General features: G+C 38.2%; 1 protein-coding gene across 1 annotated transcript; it reads right to left on the minus strand.

Moving 5' to 3' along the window:
- Positions 1-942: 942 nt before the first annotated feature.
- LOC131554227 (sialoadhesin-like) lies at positions 943-6,740 on the minus strand. The gene is made up of 5 exons (XM_058799426.1): positions 6,332-6,740; positions 5,511-5,798; positions 5,123-5,410; positions 1,594-1,974; positions 943-1,238 (listed from the first exon to the last, which is right to left on the minus strand). The coding sequence occupies exons 1-5, from the start codon at positions 6,738-6,740 to the stop codon at positions 943-945; spliced, it is 1,662 nt and encodes a 553-aa protein (XP_058655409.1).
- Between the last annotated feature and the right edge of the window lie 6,239 nt (positions 6,741-12,979).

A 12,979-nucleotide genomic window follows, 5' to 3' on the forward strand; every position in this document is an offset into this window, starting at 1 on the left:
GGCTGCACATGTCTGTTTCCTTATTATGCACTTTTTTACTCTTTAGTAAACTTTAATACAATTACTACAGAGCACTTGTAGATGATGCTTTTGGGAAACAGAATGCAGTTCAATTTATCTGATACCCCTGAAACATAAATCAGTGTCACTGACAGGTGTCAAAACTTTCTAAACACTAACAGGTATCAGAATGTGTTTTAGAGGCTTGATTTTAGGATACTTCAGCAAACCAGTTAAACAAGTCAGTTCTTCTTATTCTTCTTTTTAAAATTTGCATAGGGTTTGTCATGCTTTATTGAGTACATAGTTTTCAAGTTATTTAAAAACAAAATTATTAAAGATTAGTTAAAATGGAAGTGGGATGGGCTAGAGACTGAAAAACAGACTTATTTGGAAGAAAATTATACATCCTTCCGTCTCTTTTACTCCTCTATGTTTTATTAAGAGTGTGGGTGTAGCTCACATTTTAATTAAAGTACATGCTGTAGGCCTTTTTCATCCAACCGACCTTAAATTGGATTAAGAAGTTAAGAATGAAAAAAGATGATGGTATATTGTATCTAATTTAACATGACAAAGATTTGATAATTTAGAATTTCATTTAACGGACAACTTAAAGTTTCAAGTCATAAGTTTTAGCCCCCTGTTTTACTGATTTGATGGTCAACTTCACTTAAAAAATAACTGAAAATAGACATATAGGTTGTGCATTTTCTTTACTTCATTTTGAAATGTCAATTTTATTATTATTATTATTGTATACATAAAACAACAGTTATTTTTGACTTTGCTTAAGGGCAAACCTGAGAACATGGTGGGAGTCCTGCTAGTTCATTTGCTCTTACAAGGTATTGAATCTGTTTTTTTGGTTCTCATCATACATTAGATGCGTTTGATAAGGGTGTACAGCATTAAAGTGAACGTACTGCATAACATATTTGTTTACTCACATTTTGAACTTTTGACCTCTGTAGCTGTTACTGTTATGTCACCATAATGTGTTACTGAACACTGAATAGTCAAGCTTTCTGTCTTTACGACACCTGTGCGTGTCAGAGTGGTTTTCCACAGGCCATCTTTAACAGACTCATCCTTTATTTCGTCAGATCCTTCTATACCGTTCAGAGTGATGGTTGGTTTGCTGTATGGACACGTGTGGAAAGCTGAACATACTACAATGATGGTGTCACCTGTTCTTTCACCTCCAGAAATACTGATGCTGGGCAGCTGTGGAGTCGCTTAAATTGACAGAGACATTAGAATTAGTACATTATATAATGTTTACACTGGCCCTAAAATGATTCAGACAAAGCTTATCTGAGCCATTTTTTAAATTATTTTTAACCATACTACTTGTTTTAATATTTTGATACACAATGCTAGATATGGATAAAAAATATTTGGGCAAATGGCCTTGCCTTTATTTTTAGATGTTATTTAAACAAATAAATTGGTTAGAAAGAAGTCAGTTTGGGAGATTTTTTTTGAAAGTATTTATTGCATCTATTGTTACTGGCTACACAATAATCTACTACAGCTGGACAATTATAGACGTTACAGATGAACAATATTATTCCAAGAACATTTACATACCATCAACAAGAACTGTAGATGTAGCATCATCAGTTTCATAGTTTTGCCAAGCAATATTTTCAGGGTCAATCCTTGTGTACAATTTCTCTCCATTGTGGGACGGTTCCAGGGTTTTGATCAGCAGACTGCAATCCCAATCTGATTCTCCATATAAATCAGTTTTTCCTCTGAACTTCTCACTGACATTGTTTGGATGCAAAGGATCATAAACTAAAGGTAAACCTTTAGAATCCCGCTGATACCACACAACCCTACGTGGGTTTTTGGGTGGGTTTGATTTATATCTGAAAGAACATGGTATGACCAGACAGGAACCTTTGAGGCCGTGAATGTCTTTCGGCATACTCACTTCCCATCCCAAAGCATCATACAGCAGAACACCTGTGGAACAAAAGTTGGAGAACATTTAATGGCTGAGTGGTAGATTAAACAAAAAAGTTTTTTTTTTAAATCATCTTTACATTTTCCCTATTTTCTGCTTTCAGTTACAGAAATCATTAAAAATCTCTATTAAACATCAGGTTTTTAGCTTGTATAAACATACTGTTATGCAAAATAATTGCTGTTTTGAAAATAGAAAATGTGTTTTTTTTAACCACAGCATTCCCGACATTACAACAAGGCACATTTTGAATGGTATGTAGGATCAGAACGAATCAGACAAATTTAAGATTCAATCAAAACATCGTAACATGAGGAGCCTAAATTCCAGAGAGGCCCCAAGAAAACAGAACAATGTCATAAATAAGATCCTGACGCCATGAGTCTGGAGCAAGCCTAACCAACAAGCCTCTTCCAGAACAGCTTGCAACATTAAGACAAAATAATACTTATTGATAAATCCAATGCAGGAAGGAGATCGTCAAATTTGGGGAAGTAATCAAGACTGATGGTCAAAGAGATGACCATCACATGTGTTCCAAGATAGAAATCACGAGCTTCCTTAGATTGACTTTCCCCCACAGACACAGACCAGACTGAAATTCCTTTGTCCACAGAACATGTCCTTATGTTCTACACAGACATGGTCTTTTCCATAGGCACCTAAAAATCATCTTAAAAGGACTTATGAGCAACTAATGATTTCTATGCATAACTCCATATTATGTATGTAACCCACACATTAGACGATCATGTTTTAATCACATATTATGTATGTCTTTTTAATAACTATTGAATGACTTTAAGGATTTATATTCGTGTTTGGTATGTATGAGTTTGAAAAATCATGCTTTAAACGTTTCTTCCAATCAATTCTTTGTCAAATGTATCATAGTCTTGTTATAAAAGTCATGTCCAAAATTATATTCTACAAGAGCGTGTAAAATTCGGACCATGTGACTGATACATGATTTACGGATTGGGAGGAGGTATGAGCTAAGGTCATATCTAATTGGTCAAGACACCCATTGGGACGTGTCCAAAAGCCCAGTTTAAAAAGTCAGGACACCATCAAATCCCTCTCTCTTCTCTTCTAACTTTTAGCCATGCTTTTTGTCATCACTTTCTGTGTTCTTTGAGCGCCGTCCCAGCGTGCTCTGGCCTACATGGCAGTTGCTACTTAACACCACGATGAGAAGAAAAACCACCTAGTCTCGTTACATCCTTTCTTTCTTTTATTTTAGTGTATTTTCCGTTGCGTGTTTCGTGTTCTCAGTTTAAGTTTTGCCGCCACGCCTGGTCTCCGAGTTCATCTCGAGCCTGTGACCGGCACATATTGCTGTAAACTTCGGATTTCACATTTTCATTCTCTTAAACTCGTCCTGTCCTCACTTTCTCTCTTTCTGCAACGTGTGAATGTGTGAATGCGTGTGTGTCCATGTGTTCGATTAGTTTATGTCTTAGGTTTATATAAAGAAAGGCTTTTTTATATTGAAAAGAGAAGTGTCTTGTGTTTTGTGCTTACAAGTTAATGTCTTAAACTGCCGATCTTGTTACTGTGCTATTTAATAGTGTTTTCACTATATTGTGTATTTTAATATCCAGTGCAGAGTTGATGTTATACGGCTCGTTCAGTGAATCGCTGCCGACTCAGTGATCAGCCGTGAAACAGTGATTCTGTTCAAATTCCCTATAAAATCATAAATGATTCCCTTTGAGCTAAATTGACCTTATTTACATTATTACCTTACAGGCAGTGGTGTAGTGGAGGGTATACGCAGGTATACGGCGTATACCCACTTCTTTATCAGTCGAGATTCTGTATACCCACTTCTAAATCCTGGTGCGCGTCCTGCACTAGCCAAATCATGACAGTCCAGCATATGAGTAACTAATACAATCGTATGTGAATAAATGCAAATATTCTCTAAAAACATCCAGTAAAGACAGTGATGCGGTCAGGAACGAGACGTAAACACTCTCATGCAGTGTATGTTTCATTTATAGGCTACTCGAAGCCGGATGGCACTCTCGCGCAGAAAGTCCAAATCGGCCTCGTAGAAGTAGCTACTAACTTACGAGTCACGACGTGCAAGAATCCAGCTATCGCTGTAGCCAAAGATATCTCTACTGTTGCAAAGCTGAATAAAAAGAAACGTTAAGAATGTAAACACATGATTGCAACTATATGGTTTATGTGTGTTTTTCAAGTCATCTCCAGGTAATAAAAAAGCATCTGATTCTGAATAATGCAGTGCTAATTGATAGCATTTATTACACTTGGCAATAGATAGGCTACTAGGCTACAAAATATATATTCTGCCTTATTCTGTGATAAACATGGGGAAAAAATGTAGTATATAGGCTAAACAAATCATAAAATTGTCATTAGGAAAATACAGGAAAAATATTATAAATTATATAATATTATATAACTATATAATAGTCAAGCAGTGTATTTGATTTCTCAGCCAATTAAAAGCAAGAGGAATAATAATAATAATAATTGTAATAAAACCTGTCAATTAGACAAAAAAGTTATCATATTTGACATTTCTGTCCCCCTCACTTCTGAAATGATTGAGAATCACGATTGTTTTGTTTGTTTCAAATGGAGATCATAATTCTCCCACAATTCTGAACAGACAACTAAACAAAATAGCATGCAATTTACTAGAGGTTCTGACAAAATGTCAGTTGCTGCAGTCTATTTATATTTGTTTATTTATTTTAATTATTTATTGCTAAATCTGCACCTCTTCTGTGGATAATATTATTTTCATATGATCCTTACTCAAGCAGCAGAAGTTAAGTGACAGTGTGCAAATATTACAATAGTGAACTAAATATGCAAAACTAGTTTTACATGTCACTGTTTATGACACAGGTCGGTTCATCCTTTGCCGGGTCATTTGAAAAAAAAAAAAAAATTGGGGGCATATATTAAGAGTATACCCACTTTTCCAGGCACCACTACACCACTGCTTACAGGTAAATATTGTTAGAAAGTAAATCAATAGGAGTTCTTCAAATTCCTTTAAGTATGAAGGTTATACAAAAAACAAAACAAAACAAACACCTAGACAGGACATCTAATGAGACAAAGAGAGATCATACGCATCAAGCATGACGCTATCAAATAACTCACGTTTTACATGTAAAATAGCAGAAGTTGTAATGCTTCCTCCAGAAAATTGTGCAGTGCATATCAACTTCTTCCCACGGTCTTCTTTTGTAGCCAGAAAGGCAATGTTGGAATAGCTGATCCAATTTAAACCCGAACGTGTTTTTTCCTTTGTTGTGACCTGCATGTTATAGTTCCATGTGATGGTTGGCTCTTTCTGGCAGGAATGGTGGACACTACAAACAAAGTTCTTTGTGACACCTTCTGTGACATCTGCCACTTCAGGCTCAATTGTTATTTTATGATGAACACCTGAAATTGAATTGGAATCTTGTAATAGGTTTCACTGTGACATTTAATGTGAACTTACAGTTAATAGCACACAAAGCTGTTCATATTTGTGTTTACTCACATTTTGCACTTTTGATCTCTGTAGCTGTCACTGTTATGTCACCATGATGTGTTACTGAACACCGAATGGTCGAGCGCTCTGCCTTTACAAAACCTTTGCGTGTCAGAGTGATTTTCCACAGGCCGTCTTTAAAAGACTCATCGTTGATTTGATCATATCCGTCTATACCGTTCAGAGTGATGGATGGTTTGCTGTATGGACACGTGTGGGAAGTTGAACATACTACTGTGATGGCATCACCTGTCTTCTCACCTCCATAAATACTGATGCTGGGCAGCTGTGGTCTATCTATAATGGACAGAAACATTGGATTTTGTACATAATGCTTTTTAAAAAATATTTAAGTATTTTGACACTAATAAATATTTGAATTCCATTGCATTAGATACAAAACCAACAGGCATCTGCAAACAAATTATTTCAGAACTAACTTCACTTTTCTATTTTCTTATTATTATTGTTATTATTATTATTTGTAATCATTTGGTCTAAAGCCCAGTTTTCATAGATGTATGAAGTCAGTTCCTCTCATATTGTGTCACAGTAGAATTACCACCGGTGTACTTCATTTTAACATAAAACATGTCTCACAAAGTTTGACAGCCAGAAAGTGTCCTTCTCATTTCATTAAATGTGGGTAATATGGGGAAATTGCCTTGCCTTTATTTTAAAATGTTTAAATAAACTGTTAGAAGAAAGTCTATTTGGAAGAAGCATTTCATTGTGTCTATCGTTACTGACCACACACAATTTCACTACGGTTGGACAATCACAGATATTACAGTGGTATACAGAATACTAATCCAGAAATATTGACATACCATCGACAATAATTTTTGAGGTGACATCATAAAATGCATAGGTGCGATACCCCACATTTTCAGGGTCAATCCATGTGAATAATGTCTCTCCATGATGAGACAGATCCAGTCCTACAATCAACAGACTGCAATCCCTTCTTGAAGTATCAATATATAAACTAGTTTTCCATCTGAACTTCTCAATGACATCATTTGGATACCATGGATCGTAAACTAAAGGATAACCTTTAGAGACGTACTGATACCACACAATTCTATGTGGGTTTGTGGGTGGGTTTGATGTGTAGCTGAAAGAACATGGTATGACCAGACAGGAACCTCTGAGACCGTGAATTTCCTTTGGCATATTCACATACCACGCCAAAGCATCATACAGCAGAACAACTGTGGGGCAAAAGTTGGAGAACATTAAAGTTTAAAAAAAAAGTTTATTTTTGTTTTAAATTAACATATTTTTTATTCAATCAAAGTAATTGAAAATCTATAATAAATATGAAACAAGTCATCATAGTTTGAAGAAATATAAATATCTCATCAACACATTGATCCAAAAATGAAAGACTATATCTAGGTAATGTACTGTATATGCTTTTGCTTTGCCTTTCACCCTGCAGCTCCTCAAGAATGCTTGTATTTCAGTATCATCATACAAAGATAGTAAATTATGTGATGTTTTTGCAAGCATTTTTGCTTGTTAGTCATATATCGTATCGCTTCATACTGTACATTCAGAGGGTCTGTCCCCCTTGAAATCAGTGATATTGATTGGCTTTACTACTACAGGTGAGTGATGCAAATATGATTCCATCATCCATCCCTGCATTTAGTTATCTTATAAAAAAACATGTTGAAAATTAATGAATTGGAGAAATCAATTGACACATTAACTTAGCCTCCCTGTTGCTCAAATGGGTGAGTCTGATGATATTGGTTGAATTTGCACTAATCATTTTAAATTGAAATTAATTTTTGGTTCAGAATTCCTTGTGCAAAAGCTCTACAAATACATGACCTGACATTTAGCCACAGACTGTATGGTGTGTAACCATTAGATCCAGTAAAATAAGCAGCACAAGAAAGGACAATAGAATTCATAAAGACACTAAATAACCTGACCTAAAAAAAACTAAAAAGTGATAGATTTTAATGCTGTGCACCCTTATCAGACACACCTGATGTATGAAGAAGAGAAACAGAAAACAGATCCAATACCTTGTAAGAGCAAACGAACTAGCAGAGGTCCCACCCTGTTCCCAGGTTTGCCCTTAAGTGAAATAAAAAATAACTGTTGTTTTGTGTGTACAAAAAATTAAATTTCAAAATGAAGTAAATATTTTTTTTTTCAACAATGGAAATGTTACCCAAGGGACATTTAGTGTGCACAGTGCACAACATAAATGTCTATTTTCAGTTATTTTTTATCAAGTTTTGACCATCAAATCAGTAAAACAAGGGGCTACAACTTATAAGTTGAAACTTTAAGTTGTCAGTTAAATTAAATCCTATATTATCAAATCTTGCTCATGTTAAATCAGATATACAATTATCTATTTTCATTCTTACCTTTTTAATCCAGTTTCAAGTCGGTTGGATGAAAAAGGCCTACACCATGTACCATGCTGTTTGGTTATGCAAGGGATTTTATAAGAGGAAGTGAGAGCTATACCCACACTCTTAATAAAACAGAGGATTAAAAGAGGATTAGATTAGATTAGATTCAACTTTATTGTCATTACACAAGTACAGGTACAGGGCAACGAAATGCAGTTTAGGTCTAACCAGAAGTGCAATAGTAGCAAGTGCAGTATATACAATGGTTGAATAAGTGCAGGACAAGGATATGTACTGAGTATATGTATAAATATATATAGAAAGATGGTTATTAATATAAACAGAATTTACAGGTGAATATGTGTAGTGAATAAATATACAGAAATTACAGGTGAATATGTATAGTGAATAAATATACAGAATTTACAGGTGAATATGTATAGCGAATAAATATACAGAATTTACAGGTGAATATGTATAGTGAATAAATATACAGATGGCTATTACTATAAGCAGAATTTACAGGTGATATGTACTATCAATATAATATATATACAGATGACTATTACTATAAACAAGGTGTAAAAGTGCAGTGGAAGTGATTGCGTATTACAATTAGACATACGGTGCAAAATGTTAATGTAAGCATTGATAATGTAACAACAGTCGGCAGTGCAAATGAGCATAATCCAATTTAGGTATGGTAGTGCAAGATACAAAAGTAAACAGTTGTTACTGTAATAAAAATTTACATTCAGTAGTGCAAATAAGGCAGATGTGAGGTAGGAGAGAAGAGTTAATAATATATGAGGAGTGGATCAACGGGGTTAGAGTTCAGTAAAGAGACAGCTCTGGGGAAGAAACTGTTCTTTAGTCTGCTGGTCCTGGTCCGGAGGCACCTGAAACGCCTGCCGGAGGGCAGGAGAGAAAACAGTCTGTGGGCTGGGTGAGAGGAGTCCTTAAGGATGCTGCGAGCTCGATGCAGACAGCGTTTCCTCTGGATGTGTTCGATGGCAGGTAGTGGAGTCCCTGTGATGCGCTGGGCAGTTTTCACCACCCGCTGCAGTGCCTTGCGCTCCGCAACAGAGCAGCTCCCATACCATACTGTGACACAGTTGGTCAGGATGCTTTCTATTGCGCAGCGATAGAAGTTCACCAGGATAGCTGAGGAGAGCTGATTCTTCCTCAGTGTCCTCAGAAAGAAGAGGCGCTGGTGAGCCTTCTTGACCAGGCTGGAGGTGTTGGTTTTCCACAACATGTCCGCCGAGATGTGGATCCCCAGGAACTTGAAACTGGAGACACGCTCAACAGCCATTCCATTGATGTGGATGGTGTCGTGTGTGCCTCTTGACTCCTTCCTGAAGTCCACGATGAGCTCCTTCATTTTGGTGGTGTTGAGGAGCAGGTTATTTTCAGTGCACCATGTGGCCAGGTGCTGGATCTCCTCCCTATAGGCAGTCTCATCGTTGTTACTGATGAGGCCAATCACTGTGGTGTCGTCTGCAAACTTGACGATGGAATTAGATCCATACACAGGCTTGCAGTCGGAGGTGAAGAGGAGTAGAGAAACGGGCTTAGCACACAGCCCTGTGGTACACCAGTGTTAAGTGTGATGGATGTGGAGCAGGTGAATCCTGATCGAACATTCTGGGGTCTGTTGGTCAGGAAGTCCAAAATCCAGTTACACATTGAGGTATTGATGCCCAGGTCTCCAAGTTTGGCTATTAACTTGGTTGGGATGACAGTGTTGAATGCTGAGCTGAAGTCAACAAACAGCATACGTGCATAAGTGTTCTTATTGTCCAGGTGAGTGAGCACAGAGTGCAGTGCCATGGAAACTGCGTCCTCTGTGCTCCTATTGCTACGGTAGGCAAACTGGTGTGAGTCCCATGTGGATGGTAGAGAGTCTTTTAGGTGTTCCAGGACCAGCCGCTCAAAGCACTTCATGACGATGGGTGTGAGTGCTACAGGGCGGTAGTCATTAGGGCACCTCGGACTAGAGTGTTTTGGCACTGGCACAATGGAAGTGCATTTAAAGCATGTTGGTACGGCTGCTTGGGCAAGAGACAGGTTGAAAATGTCTGTAAAACCCCAGCGAGCTGCTCCGCACATGCCCTGAGAACACGACCAGGGATGTTGTCTGGTCCAGCAGCCTTGTGCGCGCTGATCCGGCTCAGTTCCTTGCAGACATCTGTGGAGGAGAGTATGATTGGTGGGTGGTCATCTGAGGGATTGAGCTTGGTGGCAGTTTCTCTGTTGTCTCTTTCAAAGCGAGCATAAAAGTAATTTAGCTCGTTCAGGAAGTTGACATCAGTGGCTGCGGGGGTGGAGTGGGTGGGTTTGTAGTCACTGATGGCCTGAATGCCCTGCCACATGTGTCGAGGGTCAGAGTTGGAAAAGTGTCCCTCTATCTTTAGCTTGTAGCAGTGCTTGGCCTTTTTGATGCCCCTCTTCAGGTTTGCTCTGGATGTGCTGTAGGCTTGTGCATCTCCTGATCTGAAGGCAGTGTTGCGTGACTTCAACAGGAGTCGCACTTCCTTGTTCATCCAAGGCTTCTGATTTGGATATCTGGTGATCTGTTTCTGGGTTGTAACACTGTCAATGGTGATATTGATATGATCCAATACAGAGGAGGTGTAAGAGTCAATGTCTGTGTGAGCGCCACTGGTGGCTTGAGAAGCAAACATACTCCAGTCTGTGTGTAGAAACCTTTCCTGGAGTGTGGAATCTGCCCCGCAGGCCACACCTTGATGGTCTTCACTGATGGCTTCACACGGTTGATGAGGGGTGCATATTTGGGGTGAGGAACAAAGAAAGGTGATCTGACTGTCCCAGGTGGGGAGGGGTGTCGCAACGTAAGCTCCAGCCATGTTTGTGTAAACATGGTCTAAGGTTTTGTTTCCTCTGGTGTGACAGGAAACATGCTGGTGAAACTTGGGTAGCACTGACTTTAAGTTTGAGTGATTAAAGTCACCTGCAACAATAAAAGCCGCCCGGGTGATCAGTCTGTTGTTTACTGATGGCTGCGTGAAGTTCTTTCATAGCAAGCTTGGCATCAGCATCCGGGGAATATAGGCTGCAGTTATAATGGTGGAAGTGAACTCCGCGGTAGATAAACGGTCTACATTTAACCATGAGAAACTCAAGGTTAGCTGAACAATGACTCCCAACAATAGCAGAGTTTGTGCACCAAGCTTTGTTAATGTAAATGCACAATCCACCACCTCTGGTCTTACCGGAGCCATCTAATGTTCTATCCGCCCGAGTGTGTGGCGTCCGCTAGCTCAATAGCGGTGTCCGGTATTCCGCTGTTTAACCAGGTTTCCGTGAAGATTAGGACGTTACAGTTCAAAAGTTTCTTGCTGTGTGTGATGCTGAGTCGAATCTCCTCCATTTTGTTCACTAGCGACCGTACATTGGCAAGGAAAATGCTGGGTAAAGAGAGCCGGTGTGGTGTTAGCCTTAGCTTAGCTCTTAGTCCTCCGCGCTTCCCCCGCCTTTGTTTACGATCTCGACGCCGCCTGCGAGCACTTCCGCCCGGCCGGGTAGGGTGCATAGCCTCGGGTGTCCTAGCGATCTCAGGAAGGAGTCGAAGATTGTCCATAAAAGTGTCGGAAATTCGCAAACCGATATCCAAAAGCTCACAACGGGTGTACGATGTAAAGGCACAACTGTTCTGCACGAACAGGCCCGAGATGAGTAAGAAAAATACCGCAAAATTGCAAAATCTGGAGAGACCCAGAGCCTCGCGATGTACTCGCGCCGCCATCTTGGGTGAGAATCCCCAAGGAGGGAGGATGTATAAATTTCTTCCAAATAAGTATGTTTCACTTTTTCAGACTTTAGCCAGTCCCACTGCTACTTTAAATAATGTTTAATTATTTAGTTTTGAAATAACTTGAAAATGATGTGCTCGATAAAGCATGACAAACCCTATGCAAATTTTTAAAAAAGAAGAAGAAAACATCAGCTACGATCAGCTGTTTAAGTAAGGTTAGGGAAATTTAAGTAGGCTACATTTTTACAAAACAGATTTTTTTATTTTTTACTAGTTGTTTAACTGATTTGCTGAAATTTTCTTCTAAAATGAGCATTTTTATCAGGCTCCTATATTTATGTTTAGTTATTTCACTTTAATTGCATAGAGAAGGACCTATACATTGCCATTATATTAAAATGACTAAAACTAAACAACACACTATTTGAAAAAAGAAAAAAGAAAACATTTGCAAAATACTCACCGCGGTATTTTGCACATACTGATCTGTTTTTGTGTCGAGACAGGATAACTTGGAGCTTCTTGAACTAAAATAAACGATAACTTCCTGATGAAGTCCCATCTTTCCACGCAGTTATTAGCTCGTGCCAAAAGTTGCAGCCCATAAACGTCCCAAACAGAGCAAATCAAGAAGCAAATAAGAACAGTACAGGCAGAGGGCAGAACGCTGCAGACACAAGTAACACCACGCACTTCTAGTGAATCACAAGTAAAGATTGAGAGGGGTTACTTTGTACGAGTCTATATTTTATTTTTTGGGAAAATTCTGCATAGTGCATTAATTGTCACTGTCAAGAGGTCCACAATGGCATATATCATCTTAAATACTGGACATTTCTGGATCAAAGGATTTGCTGACTTTTTTCTGCTTTTTAAAAATCACAATGATTTTTTTTTTACAAAAGCAACCTGAATCTTAGCACAAATTGGTGTACTTTTTTTTATAAGTGCACTTAATTACTTTGTTTTATTTTAAAGCATTAATTAAATTTTTCCATTCATTATAATTATTGGTTTAAATAAATGTAGATAGAATATTAGTGTAATTTTGCATTTGTCTTGCAAGTGGCTGCACATGTCTCCTTAGTATGTACTACTTTACTCTTTAGTAAACTTTAGTACAGTTACTGCACAGCACTTGTAGATGATGCTTTTGGGAAACAGCCTGCAATTCTAAGATAATTTGTGCGATTGTTTCTATGATCAGCTTCGGCCTTCAATGCTTTTGGTAAATGTGGACCAGTTCATTTTTATCTGATACCCCTGAAACAAATCAGTGTCAGTAACAGGTGTCAAAACTTTCTAAATGCTAAAAGGTA

The sequence above is a fragment of the Onychostoma macrolepis genome, chromosome 15 (genome assembly GCF_012432095.1).
Source record: "Onychostoma macrolepis isolate SWU-2019 chromosome 15, ASM1243209v1, whole genome shotgun sequence".
NCBI classification, from domain to species: Eukaryota; Metazoa; Chordata; class Actinopteri; order Cypriniformes; family Cyprinidae; genus Onychostoma; species Onychostoma macrolepis.